The following is a 16,590-nucleotide window of genomic DNA, read 5'->3' as shown; positions in this document are numbered from 1 at the left end:
AATCGCGGGAACGACGCAGACGCCCGAGGTAGACGCCAGACTGCTCAAGCTGTGGGAAGCTAAACGCGGGCTCACCAAGAAGTGGAAGAAACAAAAATACAACAGGAAGCTAAAGATAAAGATCGCAGAAGTCACAGCGAAAGCAGAGAAGTACGCGGCGCAATTGGCAAGGCAAAATTTGCAGCAATTCAGCGACTCCCTCAACGGAACTTTGAACACAGCGAGGACGTGGCATAACCTCAAGGCTCTCATAGATCCGACCAAGGCAGAAAACAAAACCATTTATCGGCTCACCCACCAGTTCGAGGGACCAGACTCGGAACTCCTGGAGAAGGTACGCGTTAAGTGCTTCGGGGACACGAACCCAGCAGCTTACTCAGAGCGCTACCGAGGAAGAGAAAACGTTAACCTGGTCAGCACTTGTAAATAATATTTGCCATTGTTTCGGCATTTACATTGTGCATCAATCTAAACCTTCGTTTTTTTTCTGAAATGTTTCTATGTGCTGATCTATTTACTGTATATGCTATTTATTTTCGGGCCAGTGTTTCTATGGTTTTCTTTTCTTTGTTGATTTCTGATGTAAGCCAATTTTATTGTTATATATTACTTATTGCTTATGTATCTTCTGGTTTCTCGAAATCTATCACGTTGAAGCAAAAGTAATCCTTTGTTGACAAGTATTCTGAATAATTGAATTTTTCGTTGCTGTGTGCCGTGTGTTAAAGATTTGTTTAGCAAATATGCTTGTGAATGACATGTCATGCTGCCTTAAACTGTAGGGGCGCAGAGGTTCTGTCAGGCATATTGCCTTTACCTCTGCCCCCTACATGGAGAGAACCCGTGAAACAAACAATAAAGAAGTGAGGTGAATATTCTATTGTGTGTGAAGTCAGTACGGTAGCCCGTACTAACTGACGAACTGCGCAAGTGTATGGTGGACGAAGGCGACAAATGCCGCCATCAGACGGCAACAGGCGCGACCCTCACATCGTGTATGCAATTCGCAACCCGCGGCAGCGTCTGGCATTGAAACGCTGCGCAGAAGTCGGGCAAGCGCCGCATAAAGTTCGTGCTGCGGGACAGCTGCTTGAGCTGCTCGTGCCTGAAGCACACGTATCGCACGTAGAATAGCATGTAGAAGAATTGGCTAGTCGAAATGTACCACAAGCTCCACATTCTGACCACCCTGTGCCACCCGGCTCCCGCCACGGCGCGTACCGTCGAGCGCAGTGACAGCACCGGGTAAGGTAACTCGGTGGGATCCTCGCGGCCGACTTGACCCTGTATACAGTCCACGTGACCGTTAAGCACTTCCAAAACCGCCTTGCTCCAGCCTGGGTGCTCGAAGATGGCCTGCCAGAGAGTAGACGCCAGCTGGACACCCACCAGCGCCGCAGTGATGTATGTTTCGCGGCGGGCTTCGGCCCTGATATCTGCGTACAGGAAGGGCGATAACACGATAGCGTCCTCCAGGAGTAAGGCGTACGCATCGAAGCCCCTTAAGCGAGTCCAACTCTGAACACCGAGACCGCGGGCGTCGGCGTGCAGCAGCGTCTTCCGCTGAAAAGCTCGGACGGCGATGACGTTGGCGCAATAGTCTTCCGTCAGGTTCGGCAGGAAAATCTGGTACCAGTGCGACAGCTGCGTGGGCAAGAGCAACCGCAGTCGCGAGATCAAGGCACTCGCCTCCTTGGCGTCTTCGGGACTAGCGAATATGTCGGTGGCGTCCGCGATGACTGCCGCGGAGATGGAGTCGTAGAGGGAGCGGAGTGTGTCGTCTCTCTCTTGGTTCGTGAACTGGTGCACTGATACCAGGTCCCACAATTCGAAGAGGTGACTGGTGTCGGTGTCACAGAACTCGGTCCATAGCGCGGTGCCTTTTTCCGCTGTGCTGTCTAACAGGAACCCTGTTTCGAAAAGGGCAGCCGTGGTTCCGGCGATGAGGAAGGCTAGTGATGTCGCATGGAAATATGGTGAGTCGAGTACGTCGAATACCGTCCGGATGACACTCGCGTGATTTACCGTGACCATCATGGTGTCGCTGCAGCGGTACGAGCAGACATCGTTGATGTGAAGCCGCCACTCATCGAGTGATGCTCTCGGGAATAGCTGGCCGAGTACGTCAAACCCGCCATGTAACGGTTCTGTTTTATCAGTCCCCACGCTCGCGTGGTACAGCCGGAGTCGTAAATCTGAGAAGCTTTTGCGCGTCACGTTAACTCCAAAGCGCTGGCTGACGACCGATATCGAGTGGTCGATGAGGGTACTAGTCGGTTTCCACCGGATGTTCCCAAACTTTCCATATTCAGGCGTTTGGGAGACTACCGCGTTGAAGGGCCTTTTGTTGGTCTTAAGGTTCACTTTTAGGCGGAATGTGAGCGATATTCCGTACTTGATCTCCAGTATACCGGCGGTGTCGACTACTGGAAAATCGGTTCCACCACTCCACCTGGAGAACATGCCGGCGACATCGTTGACGGCTTCCTTTGTGGGTGACAGTCCCTTTACGAGAACAAATAAGCAGCTGAGGTAGTAAGCGTGTAGGACGTCGCTTGCAGGCGTTCTTAAGGTTCCCTGCAGTGTCGGATACAAGACCTGCAAGCAGAGCGAATGCTATCGCTGAGTCGCTGCGGAACAATCTTAAGCAAATGCTGGTGGAAGCGTTCGTCACGTGACATTGGAGTTGCACAGTTATTACGAAATTTGTGCAGCCTTATAGTTGCAACACAAGCAGAATTCGAAACTGTACCTTGAGGACGCATTTCACTACGAATAACACTATAGATGCTTTCCAGCATTGTTAAGCAGCCGAAATGAAAGCAGGAAAAGTACTCCTTTTTGGACAATAATAAACGGTGCACTGCCATGCTAAAGAGCCTTTCGTGGAGCTACAACGTATATTGCACTGCCTTTGTTTAAAGCGACAGCAGTTTGTTATTTCGAAACATTATCGCATAGCAACAAAGTCATAGCGCATCTATCAACACCCTGAGAGCAGCGAAGCGTTAGACACACGTAAAAGGTATCTCAGACACGTGAATACGCGTCCGAAATATGCGATGTGAATGGATTTGATAAAGATGTCATATTTTATTTTTCTCCGCCAAATGTCGGTCACGCAGACAGGCAAGGCACTTTTATTAAGGCGCAGTTATTCCGCCGGCCGCCAAGGAGGGCGGGGCTGGTACCGACCAGCTTATTTCTAAATGCCCCTAGGTCTAACCGACCTGCTTTTTACCTAGTGTGATTTGATCCTATTAGATCATTTGGCATGTGAAAATAAAAATACCTGCCCACGGAAGCCTCTGGAAAGCACCTGATGTTACAGTAAAGCGGGTCGCGCAGTATCTGCACAGGGGCAGCGGGAGCCAGTGCTGGAACCACAGCCGGATCCAGGGTGTTCCGATGGTTCGGGCCACCGAACCCGGAGTGTGCCGCGGGGTGTACGTATACAAGATCGGCGTAAACCGTCGGCACGCGGAGGCCAATGCTGCCAAAGTATACTAAATAATACCACGCTGTTTGCATTTACTTGTGCCGATTTTCACGAACTTCGCGGCCTCAGTTGCAAGAAACTACGCGCGCATGCCTAGATAATTTCGGTGAACTGCCGGCCACATCTTCTTGCGATAGAATTTATATGGACACTCCAGGCGCATTTCTGCCGTCGCCGCCGCCGTGATGTTCCGTATAAAGTCCATGAGCGATAAAACCACCGCCCTGCTCCGTATGCTGTATGTGCGAGCGAAAGTCTTCGATGGTGACTCAGCAAACGCGGTTCAATCTCGCGTGCGGGAGCAAAAAACGCCGGCCAGAAGCGTCTCGGGCGACTGCTAGGGTGCCTCGATGTCCTCCTCGCCCGCTGTTTCGTACAGAGCGAAGACAGCCGCGGCGTCTACTACGGAGTCGGGCACGCGAATGGCGGACGCCGTAGTAGACGCCTTTGACGGACGTCGTAGGGACGCCTTTCCGGCCCTCGTGTGTCTTGAAAGCAACCTGCGACGTGGCCAAAGTGCGCGCCCGCAAGGGCCTCATCTTAAAAACGATCTGCGATGTTTGCAGAGTGCGCGTAGTGCCGGTAGCTTCGTATGCGCTGTGCTTTCGGCGTTTCGTTCGCGTTGAAGCGGGAGCTGCTCGAAGGTCAAGGCGTTTGCTGCTGCCGTTATTCCTCAGTCCAGCATTTCGACAGCGACTTTCCGCGCTCATCGAGTGAGATGTGTTCATGTTTAACTGCGTGCGCGTGACGCCGCGCTTCCTAATTTAGTTAAAACACGTTGACGGGCTAGTTGGTCTGAATCCACAATAGAGTGTGCAAGAGCGACTGAACGAGGACGTAGAAAGAAGCAGATACACAAAGACAGCGGCGTGTCGGTTACCTCCTGCGTCCTCGATCGGTCACGCTTACATGTTTACAAGTCTAACGGCCAGGACAACTACTATGCCCGCAATCGGTTCTTCGAAACTGCAACTCTTTTTCTTTCGAGCTATTGTGCCGGCTGACTTTCTCTAATGTTATGCAGCGCTCTCATACCTCCGCATGGAATAGCTCAGTGTTGGCTTCAGCGAGTCCATCTGGGTGATAGCAGGCGTGGTCCAGGAAGTTGTTGCATGCGTCCACGGTGCGGTTGGCGCGCCGGTACATCTCGACGACGAGCTTCTCGCAGCAGAAACCCGGCGTCGACGGCAGCGGAAGTGGCTCGTCCGTTTCGCGGTGGAGCGCGTGGCGCAGCGCCCACAAGGTTAGGCCTAGCGCGGTGGCCAGGATCGCCGCCCAGCACACGAACTCCGGCGGAACGGGGCCGAATAGCGTCTTGTAGCCGCCGCGTGGGTGTTCAGCGTGGGCCTGCGTCCGGAGCGCTGGTCCACGGTCGGTGTCGGTCATCCCTCGGCGCCGTCCTTGCGAGAGAATCGCTCGTGGCGCTATTCGCGAGAGCAGCTCGTGGTCGCTTCTTCTTGCGGCTCGGTTGACAGTCAAATTTACGATGTTGTTGATGATGATGATGATTTTCGGGCTATGGAGCATACCGACATATAGGGAGTGAACCGAGAAGCGGCGATATATATATATATATATATATATATATATATATATATATATATATATATAAATATATATATATATATATATATATATATATATATATATATATATATATATATATATATATAGAAATAGATAAGAGTTCATAAATCGATACGGAAGAAAAAGAGGACAAGTCATGCAGGGTTGCTCAAACGTGACCGTAATGAAGCTCGGAATCTTCCGGCCCGGTCGCCTCATAATGTGTTGAATGGCTCGTTAAAGGCGACGCACCGCATGTGCTGTGGGATCGCTCCAAATACGCCGAAAGGACAAAACTACTAACAAACGGCTTCGTCGCTTAGGCCTGCCGCTTCATGATGCCCACGAGATCCTATTCTCGCAATAAATATTAATAACCGTGATGCAGTTAAGTCCGTACCCGTGAATACAGTTATGTCGGTCGGATTTTCGGCGAGTAACATATGAGGAGAACATACGTAGAACTGCTATATGCGAGCTGCAGATGCAGTGACAACTGATTTGAGTTTACGTAGAGGGTCTGGATTGGACTTGTCTTGAAGGTACTGGTCGCGAGACGCATGCCCAGATGGTGGACGGATGGATGGATTGATGGAAAAATTTTTTAAGGTCCTTTAGGGCGCGCCCCAGCGGGCAGCGGACCGCTCCCACGTCGGGACAGAGAGGCCGAGCCTCTCCGCCTTGTCGCGGGCCCGTTGGACAGCCCATAACTGTTTTTCGAGGTTGAGGCTGTTTAGGACAGCGTCCCAGCATGAAGAAGTGTTGCTTTCATCGCCGCCTAACGCGGGACATTGCCAGTGCATGTGAGGTAATTTCGCTAAGTCATTGCATAGTGCACATGCATTTGTCGTCTGAATTTCGGGGTACATCTTGTGAAGAAGTAGGGGGTTTGGGTATGCCCCCGTCTGTAGAAGCCTTAGTGTCAAAGCCTGAGGTCTATGGAGTTTGCAATGTGGGAGGGAGTAGATCCTCCGAGCCAAGTAAAAGTGCTTAGTAATTTCGGTGTACGAGGAAGGAGAGTCCCGATTGTCAGTACCCCCGGCGTCACGCTGCCCGGTAGCTACGCGGTCGATGATCCCTCGCGCAGCTCCGTGTGCCGACTCATTGATGTTGGGCGGGGCACCCTCGATATGTCCCATGCGGGCTGGAAACCAGATCAATGTGTGTGGCTTGATCTCTTTGCTTTCTAATATCCCTAGGGCCAGCGCGGATCTGGTTCCTTTGACAAACGCCCTAACAGCTGATATCGAGTCACTGTAGGTTGATGTCCTCTTGTCGTCACATAAGGCCATCGCTATTGCAGCCTGCTCTGCGATTTCAGAGGACGTCGTCCGAATCGAGATTGCTTCGTTATTTACCTTTCACGATTTACGCTAACTACAGCGAAGGCCTGTCCGTCGGCGTAGCGCGCTGCGTCTACGAAACTGTTCGAAGCCCGTTCACGAGCGTTTTCCAGGAGACCACACCGTTCATCAACCCCCGACAGACCGACGAGCGACCCACGAGTGATTAACGAAAGGTCAAAAAGTACTACAGGACCAACGTCTCGGAAGAACGCAATACGCTTCCCCACACAAAGCTCTCAATAAACTCCAGGCAAGGGACTGGCGCCACCTGCAAACTAACACATACCCACACTTGTCTCGTCTACACGCAATCTCCCCATACAGTTATACGTCCCGGACGTATCCCTGGTGTAGCAACCACACAGCGACACTCGCGCACATAACACACGAATGTACCGACCGTCCGGGCGTCGCAATTTCACCACAAGTCACAACGCACACACTCACTGCGTGGTCTTCGAGGCGAGACTCTCCGAACTCGACCTGGGAAGCCAACTGGCGACCCTTGACCAGGCCCGGCCAGCCGCGATCGCCAGTGGAGCCCTGTCAGAGGGAACCACCCAGGAATAAACCGCGCGATGGTTTCTGCAATAATAAAGTTCCTCCTCCTCCTCCTCCTCCTCCTCCTCCTCCTCCTCCTCCTCCTCCTCCTCCTCCAGGAGAGCTTTCGCACGCGCCCGACGTCTTCCCAAGTTGTGTTCTGGATGGACGTTTCGTGGGATCGGCCGACAGTGATGCGGTCTCGCTGCTGTCGAGGGATGCTGCGGCACTTTGTTTTGATTACTCTGGGGCGGAACGCCCAGCTCCTGTAAGATGTGTCTTCCAGCTTGTGTGGTAGATAGCCTGACGAACTGGGCCCACTCCTGTGCTTCCGCTATTTCCTCTAGTGTGTTATGCATGCCAAGTTGAAGGAAGCGTTCCGTGGGAGTGTATATGGGGAGGTCGAGAGCTCGCTGCATTGAGCTTATCCGCTCCGATTTTTGCCAGCTGTGCATGGCCGCGACGTAAGTGAACCGACACATTACGAACGCATGTACCAATCTCACGAGGTTATCTTCTCCGAGGCCTTGCTTGTAGAATTTAGTAACGCACTTCGTGTTGCAGAATTATAAAGTATTGCTCCGTGCTTGATTGTTGTCTCCAGCTGTTTTTATTGTGCTGGCATATGATGTGTGAATTGTATCCCCCCTATGTAATGTCTTTCGGGGACTTAGGGTATTACAAAAATATCAAGGCGGGAGCGGAAAAGACTGTTGTATAAGTTCAGAAGGCACTTTCGATCACTACCCCATGTAGCGTGTGACAGCAACTTTACAGAGTTCATTGTTTTCAGACATTCTATTTTCAGATTTTCAATATGGGGCATAAATGTGAGCTTTGAGTCTAAAGTGATTCCCAGGACTTTATGTTGGCTGCTCACAGAGACTTCGTCTCCCTTTGATCGTAATACTATGCAGTGGTGCTACCCGTCTCTTGTTTGAGAATAGTACGCAGGTACCTTTTTGGGTGTTTATATTGAAGCCGTTCTTATCCGCTCATTTAGATAATTTGTTTATACCAAGCTGTACTTGTTCGCAAATAGCAATATTGCATGATTTGAAACTTACTTGTACATCGTCAACATAAACGGAATAAGACATTGCGCGTGGAACGACTGTATGCAGGCTGTTCATTTTTACAATAACTAGTGTGCAGCCAAGTACGCCCCCTTGCGGAACACCAGTTTCTTTGGTGAATTATTTAGATAAAGGGTTACCAAATTTTACGAGAGAAGTGCGGTTAGACAGGTAGCTTTCAATTGCGTTTAACATGTTCCCACGGACGCTCATGGCGGAAAGATCGCGGAGGATCTCAAATCGTCATGTCGTGTGGTACGCTTTCTATAGGTCTAGAAATACTGAAAGGAAAAACTGCATATGAATGAATGCATCTCTAATGTTTGCCTCAATGCGCACAAGGTGGTCTATTGTCGACTTACCCTCCCGCGGAAACCGCATTGAATGGGGTCTATTTTGTTGCTACTTTTTAGGAAGCTGAATAAGCATTTTTTCATAATAATCATTATCATTTTAATAATGAATGAGCATTTCTTCGAAAAATTTGCACAGACAGCTTGCAAGCGCTATTGGCCTGTAGCTGCTGGGGCTTTCCCTTGTTTAAAAACGGGGATGACTATAGCTTCTTTCCAGGATGGTGGAATATACCCCGCCGCCCTCATGGTATTGAAAAGGGATTGGAGTTTGTCCAGTGTTTCAGGGTGTAGGTGCCGAATCATTTCGTATATGCATTGTTTGCTATGTTTGCTATGCACGCACAATGAGGCCACTGTAACCCATCGCGCATATGTTCCCATGCATTATATCGAACATGAGAGATCTGGAGCACGTGTTTCATTTTATATTGCGATAAAAATTGTATAGACACTGCAAGCGAATTCTTGCCGTCGCTGTCGGCAAAGAAATGTTTCGTCCTTAGATTTATCGGTGTGTATACAACAACCGTAAATAAGCTCTAAAAATGGGGCATTTTACTATAATATCGTATTGCTTTACAGTCGCGCCAAGTAGGTATAGCATCATGTAATTCTGTTGTACACTTAAGAGCATAGTCTTGCGTAAAACCAGCCCAGTCTTGCAATTCCCGTGCAAGACTTAACCGACCTGATGCAGTAAACGTGCAGTATTTCGGTAAGCTAAAACACGGTTAAGCCGCACAGTGCCACTATGCCTTGCGAATATTTTTTTCAATACATGCTGCTACGTGAAGCATGTGAAAACAAACGAACGAAATTGACAAGAAAATATCAGCCCACATCTATGATATATTAAACTCGTTTTCTGTGCTCGCTTGCAGACATCGCATTGCACGGTACTACTTGTTATGCATGAATAAAAATCCGAAAAGCCTACAACAATCATTAAACGCTATTCATAAAAAAAATTGAGAACACTACAGATCTTACGACAGAGGCAGGACGAAAGAAGTAGTGCATGTTGGTACAACCATACTGCAGCCGCCTGTGCATTCGCGACCAAAATATAAAGCATCCGATACTGTAGGCAGGAAGGTACAGAAAAAAATGTAAAAGAAAAGAAAAGGAAATCAAATATAAGTAAGCATACAATGGCCAAAGCACATCCAGCCTCAACTGCCGAAAGTAGTAGTCAAGAACTTAACCGATCTTCTAATCTCATATTGAATGTTTGTGCCAAGATGAGGGGTTACTGGCCACATCCACAATAATTTGCCTACCGTTCCCGGGCACTACCATTGCCTACTTTTGTTTCTGGTGGTTATGGTGCATTTTGCTGGTCGTACTCTTTGTGAAAGCACACTGCCTAAGTAGGTTATTGACGTCACCAGTTCAAAAGGCTTCAGAATAAAGATCTGCAGGCGAGTTCTGTCCAAGCGCATGTGCACTTGAGACGTGATAGCGCTCTCGTTTACAAACACGAGATATTTGCACGTAAAGTTTCGTGCAATAAACTGTGCGCGAAAGAAGACTTCCGGCGTGCCCCCGAGGAAACATGATTAACTTAGAAAAAGGAAATCTGTGATAAGGTGTGCCGCGCAATTAGCTAGGCTAATAAATCTCTAGCCTGTCTACGCACCGAGTCGATCTTTTTCACTCCAATTCGGATTAAGCATATCTAGCGGTTATCGCGAATTTGGGCTGGCGACAACTGAAATTCAAAACAATAACAGGAAGATTGGTGCGCATTGCTGCTGTTTCGATGCAGGTCTTCGCTTTTCACGCCGCCAAAAAGTTTTGGTGACGTGCGGCATGTGGCATGTCATATATACATGTACAAAAAATTTAAGGGCTTGTCATGGCATACGGTTTCAGTTCGCCTCCCATGTCATAGGAAAAGTGCAGGGAAAAATCAATAATCGTTATATCATTTGCCTCAAGAAATGACATAAATTATCACTTCCTCGCCATGGCCTAGCACTTTTTTTCAAGTTTTGTATTTCCACCTGAACCATATGCTCAAGCCGCAAACAATGAACTGGCATCGAAGCGTTCGAATGACAGCGAGTATAGAGCACCTGCGACTGTCCATACAGCGACGTGTCCTGTATTGCGGGGTGAGCTTACACGTCGTCACGCGGGCAGGATTGAGATCGGCCGGTCGTGTATGCACCCTGCCGCGGCATCTATCGGCAGTGGATGACACTGAAATGCTTTGCAGAAGTCCAGCACACGCCTCATGAAATGTGTGCTGCGGGCCCGCTCCTCGTAAAGCTTGTCGTGGACACTGTTGATACACACGTACTGCCTATAGAACAGCATGTAGAAGAGCTGGCTGGGCGACAGCTTCCAGAAGCCCCACATTTTGACCGGCCGGTGCCATCCTGCGCCCGCCACTGCACGCAGTGTCGACCGCAGCGACAGCAGCGGGTGCTGGACATAGGTGGGGTCCTCGTCTTCCACGTGATCGCCGATGCAGTGAGCGTGCCGCTCGAGCTGTTTAGAAACCGCGTCGCTCCAACCGCGGTGCCTGAACAGGGCCTGCCATAGGATACTGGCAATCTGGACGCCCACAAGAGCCGCGTTGACATAGGTTTCTTGGAGAGCTTCGAACCTCATATTTGCGTACATGGCGGGCGAGACTGCGATGAGGTCGCCCCGACGGTTCGCTTGCATGTCGTCTACCGTGTGCGACAACCACATCCAGCCGACAACGTGGTGGAAGTCATGTAGGGTGGTCTTTCGCCGGAACGCTCCGATGGCGATGACGTTGGCGCAATTGTCTTCCGTCAGGTTCGGCAGGAATATCTGGTGCCAGTGGAACGCCTGCGTGGGCAAGAGCAACCGCAGTCGTGAGATCAGGGCGCTTGCTTGCTTGGCGTCTTCAGGACTCGCGAATACGTCGGTGGCGTCCGCGATGACCGCTCCGGAGATGGAGTCGTAGAGGCTGCGGAGTGCGTCGTCCTTTTCCTTGTTGGTGAGCTGCTGCTGGAACACCAGCTCCCACAGCTCGAAGTGACCACCGGTGGAGGAGTCGCAGAAATCGGTCCATAGCGCGGTGCCTCTGCCCGGGACGCTGTCCGACAGGAACTCTCTTTCGAACAGGGCAACCGCGGTTCCGACGATGAGGTGCGTTGATGAATGTGCGTGAAAGCGCGGGGACTCGAGGATGTCGAAAAGCGTCCGGATGGCACTCGCGTCGTTGACCGTGACGGCCATGTTGTCGCTGCAGCGGCATGAGCAGACGTCGTCCACGTGAAGGCGCCACTTATCGAGCGATGCCCTCGGGAAGAGCTGGCCGACCACGTCGAATCCACCGGTCAGCGGCTCCGTCTCATCGTTGGTTCTGGTTCGCCTGAGACAGCAGCAGTTGGAACTCTACAATATCTCTGCGTGTCAGTTTAACTCCGAAGCGTTCGCCGAGGGTCAGAAGCGAACGCTCGACGGAGGCGCGCGTTTCTTCGTCTTCGGCGTTCCGAAATTCCCCCGCGATTTCACTCCCTCGGTGAAGCTCGGCCATGCAGGCGCACCCATCGGCTTTAAGGTCGAGTAGGAGGGTAAAAGCGAGCGACACTCCGAACTTGATCTCTAATATACCGGCGATGTCGAATACTCGAAGCTCGGCTCCGCCGTCCCAGCTAAAGAACATGTCGGCGACAGCGTTGACGGCTCCCTCAGTGTTCGACGCTCCCTTCGAAAAAACCTTTAGGCAGCTGATGTAGTAGACACGTAGCACATCGCTTGCCGGCATTTGCAGAATACCTTGTAGAGTCGGATGCACGACCTGCAAGCGGAGAAAATGCAATCGCTGAGTGGCTGCTGATCGCAAGTGGACTGGTATACACTCTAAGAAAAATCCCAGGGAAAACAGGAGTAACTGGGCAGTTTATTAGTCCTAAAAAGGGTGCTTTCGTCCCTCAAGGGAGTAGCTGCATGAAGGTGCGTGTCGTGTGCAAATTTCGGAGAGTAAGTTTTTAGTCCCTGGTCGGAAAGAGTGCAACGGGAGGACGAACGACAACAGTTGCTCCCCATGCGCTCCGCTGTTTTCGTCCGTGTCGTGGAGTGTTTCGGCAAAAGCAGCATTGTCTTTAAATTGTGAATAGTTCGAAGTTGGTGCACTGTCTGTTGAACTACATGCAAAGCAGCAATTTGCATCTTCGTGAAAATATTGCGTGAAATTTAAAAGCTGGAATGTGAAGAGCCATGCTCCTCGTTCGCGCGCCCGATGCGATCGATGCACATTAAACGTGCAAGTCATTGATAGACTGGCAGATTTTGCTTGTCAATAGTACCTAAGTTCCTTCCGTTCCGATGAAATTACGAACTTAACTGAAGCGATGTGTAGCTCAAACGGGACACGCTAAGCCACAGAGAAATTGTCCTTCTCTGTTGTCTTGGGTGCCCCGTTTGAGCTCGCTACACGTATACGTCGCGTAGTGCCTCAGTTCAAATCACCCTAGGAATTCTCGGGCCGATTTCTTTTCGCGCTCGCTTATGGTTGCCATTACACTCAGCGTTAGACTCTCCCCGCACAGCGTACACAAAGGGTGAGTCGCTTTTATACTGCCGGACCTGCGTTTCGATGCTTAACCTGTCTGAATATCCTGTTTCATCAACGGATCGGCTGTGGTTCAGGACATCCCAAAATAGGATGGCGTCGGTGCAGCTAAAGTTTTCGAGGATTTCATTGGTGCTCCTGATACGCTGCCGAATTCCTTTATTGTCGATAGTACCTTTTCAACACTGGTGTTATCCGTGCAGAAGAACGATAGATCATCTGCATAAGCTAAGACTTTTACATCATTACCCAGTATATTGAAGCCAAGGATGTAACTCGACTGAATTACGTTTAAGCATAGCGGTTCCAGGTAAAGGGCGAATAGCAGTGGGGACATCGGGCATCCTTAATTAACGGATGAGCAAATAGAAATGGGTTCGGAGAGATGGCCATTAATCACTAAACGAGTAGTACAACATGTGTAGCAAAGCCTAAGGTCTTTAAGCACAACGGAGCCAACATTGGCATGCTCCAGAAGAGAAAATAAGTAGGAGTGACTGACACGATCAAAAGCTTTATTTACTCTCGCCTTTACTCTCGCATTTAGCCGCTCTCGCCTTTACTCTTCGCCATTTACTTAGAACCGCTTTGCTTAAGGATGCTTTGCAACTCGAGCATTAAAGGATACACTGAAGCGTTTCTCATGTGAAATCGAACGCGCACCGATCCTCTCGAATTTGTACATCTATGTATGGCGTCTTCATTCTTATCGACTGATATTATGTTACATTAATTCATATTTGTTGTCTTTTGAGTAAAGAAACTTGGAACAATGCTAGAATAATAATTCACGAGAATGGAGAGGTTACAGAATCGAATAATTATAGGTCTAGTAGCTTGCTTACGGCAGCGCCCAAAATATGTACGAAAGTAATCTTTAGAGCCATAAGAGTAACACAACTTCAGTCATCCAAGAAAATGAGCAGCTATTGAAAGCGATATTGATATGAAAGGGATATAAAGGGATTGAAAGGTGTTTGAATGCCCAGAAGGGGCGTTTGTAGCCAGAAAGACAAAGTTCAGAAGAACCGACGTACTGTCCATCAATCATATTCTGGCTCAACCACTTCCCTTGCAGCTCTCACGGACACTAGTGCAGGGCACCCTGTAGTAATTGTTTGAAAATGCGGATTGACAGCTGCGCGTCTCTTTAAGTGAGCAAATGATCGCTATCACCGTTTCTCACTATGTGCAGAACTGCGATTTCCTTTGTTCATATTCTTATTAAGCAAACCTTTCTTTGCCTCTTCCCCTTGGCTTTGCTACATTCGTGCATACAAATAACCAACTAGTGGCACTGGGTATGCATGTGCCCGTGTAGACAACCTGCCGCTGTATGGTGTCCGGCTTAGTAGATTATTTGGGTCACTGAGTATGTGCCACTGACTATATGCCCGAACGGACAACTTCGGCAATGGGAATGTGCAACTGAACATGCACCCATTCTTGGCTAATCCTCCAGAATGGATGTGCCACTGTGACTCAAGCAACGTAAAGCCTCAAACGTAATTTAGATACGTGTCGTGCTTCTCTATGGTACACCTCTAATTCATTTATTCATTCTATTTCGCATCATGCAGTTTGGAGACAGTTGGTCTGAAAGAATGCGATGCTTGAGGGGGGGGGGACTGTAGCTCCAGCACAAGGAACAGCGATTGCAACGGGTTCGGCACACATTTTTTTCTTCTTAATTTTCTTCTCAATTTCCTCCTGTCGCGGCGCGTCACATATTGACATTGTCCTCGCGACGCAGACAGCTAATAGCAACAGGCGACGAGGTCGTCTCGTCCGCCGCTGATGCTACCTTGCTAAATCAAACAACTTTCGCGTCGTTCAGATTCTAACGTGGCGTTGTATCTACGTGTATTGATTTCTTTTTCTTTGGGAGGCACGCGGCGTTACCTGTGTGAGGAGCTGCTCTTGCTTGGCGCCTTCGAGTGTGTCTCGGTAATAGCAGGTGTAGTCCAGGAAGTTGCTGCACGGGTCAACGGTGCGGTTGGCGCGCAGGGACAACTCGAACACGAGCTGGCCGCAGCAGAAAGCCTCCGACGGCGGAGACGCGTCGTCCGAGCCGAGGTCGCGCATGTGTCGCAGCACCCACACGGTCACGCCGACCGCGGTGCCCAGCAGCGCCGATAAGCACACGTAGTCCAGGGGGACGGGGCCGAAGGACGCCGTGACGCAGCCGAGAGGTGGTCGCCGGTCGGTCGCCGCTGCCGTCTCGCGAACGGCGTCGGCCATTGTTGTGCCCCGCTCCAGGATTGGAACGCTCGGGGGCCACGAACCGCGAGACGGGCTCGTGGTTACTTGCTCGTCTTGGTGTTGTTGTTGTTGTTGTCGACGAAAATGACCCCAGACAATGGCACACATTTGCTACCAGGCATTGATTGCTCAAGAAGCGGATGGTCGAGAAATAAGATGCAGGGTTATAGGAAGAGTAATAATAAATCTATTAAAGCGACAAATGATTGATGATATCGGTATGTATTTATTATTGGCTATATAGCTCAATGAATAGAATATAGGACAATGAAGTAGAACGTGTTGAGAAAGAAAAGAAAAACAACTTTAATGATATGGAATGCAGACAAATCGGCCTGAGGTACACTGTTTTAGCCTGCTACTCTGCGCGGGCGAAACGCAACCGGGAAGACCGTGTTGTTTAACAGTCAGTCTACTATAAGGAAAGAGAGAAGCGATTCAAAGTTGGAAAGGGACGAGGCAAAGAAAAGAAACAGAAACGAGGGCTAGATGATAAACGAAATAGAACTGAGATTTGCATTAAAGTTAAAAGAAAAGAAAGCAAAAGTCAAATTTGTGTTTGAGTCTTCTTTTGTTCAAAATGAGATCGCACCTGGCTGGGCGTGCTGAGCTGTGCCCACGACGGTGATGATGAAGATTACTTCAACGAATGTGTCGCAAATCAGCTACATCGCTCCCAGAAAAGCAAGATCACCCATTTATTTCGTGGCCTCTTAACGGCTTAGGTCACAGGAGGTTAACTGCATATGTAACTCGGAGTTGCGAATATCAAAATTTGCGAATACGAATAAAATAATAATCGAATACGAATACTCCGCTTTGGATATCGAATCGAATATCGAATAATAATAATAATAATAATAATAATAATAATAATAATAATAATAATAATAATAATAATAATAATAATAATAATAATAATAATAATAATAATAATAATAATAATAATAATAATAATAATAATCATCATCAGCCTGGTTACGCCCACTGCACGGCAAAGGCCTCTCCCATAATTCCCCAACAACCCCGGTCATGTACTAATTGGGGCCATGCCGTCCCTGCAAAATTCTTAATCTCATCCGCCCACCTAACTTTCTGCCGTCCCCTGCTACGCTTCCCTTCCCTTGGAATCCAGTCCGTAACCCTTAATGACCATCGGTTATCTTCCCTCCTCATTACATGTCCTGCCCATGCCCATTTCTTTTTCTTGAATTCAACTAAGATGTCATTAACTCGCGTTTGTTCCCTCACCCAATCTGCTCTTTTCGTATCCCTTAACATTACACCTATCATTCTTCTTTCCATAGCTCTTTGCGTCGTCCTCAATTTGAGTAGAACCCTTTTCGTAAGCCTCCAGGTTTCTGCCCCGTAGGTGAGTACTGGTAAG

General features: G+C 49.2%; 2 protein-coding genes across 3 annotated transcripts in view; one reads left to right on the top strand and one right to left on the bottom strand.

Moving 5' to 3' along the window:
• LOC139059353 (methanethiol oxidase-like) overlaps positions 1 to 16,590 on the top strand; it is a 423,146-nt gene that overhangs the window by 121,557 nt on the left and 284,999 nt on the right. The window lies entirely within an intron of this gene.
• Positions 11,647 to 15,189, bottom strand: LOC139059717 (uncharacterized). Its single transcript, XM_070538153.1, has 2 exons — positions 14,844 to 15,189; positions 11,647 to 12,167 (listed from the first exon to the last, which is right to left on the bottom strand). Exons 1-2 carry the CDS (start codon positions 15,180 to 15,182, stop codon positions 11,718 to 11,720), a joined length of 789 nt encoding a protein of 262 aa, XP_070394254.1. The 5' UTR covers positions 15,183 to 15,189; the 3' UTR covers positions 11,647 to 11,717.

Source organism: Dermacentor albipictus, chromosome 4 (assembly GCF_038994185.2).
Source record: "Dermacentor albipictus isolate Rhodes 1998 colony chromosome 4, USDA_Dalb.pri_finalv2, whole genome shotgun sequence".
In the NCBI taxonomy this organism is placed as follows: domain Eukaryota; kingdom Metazoa; phylum Arthropoda; class Arachnida; order Ixodida; family Ixodidae; genus Dermacentor; species Dermacentor albipictus.
Note: the sequence above shows the minus strand (reverse complement) of the source record. Positions and strands in the feature narration are given on the sequence as shown.

Bases quoted from the DNA above. Each gene is read 5' to 3' on its own strand.
- LOC139059717 (XM_070538153.1), bottom strand. From the start codon at position 15,182: ATGGCCGACGCCGTTCGCGAGACGGCAGCGGCGACCGACCGGCGACCA. The intron at 12,168-14,843 runs GTAACGCCGCGT...CTCCGCTTGCAG, and splicing joins AAGAGCAGCTCCTCACACAG to GTCGTGCATCCGACTCTACA.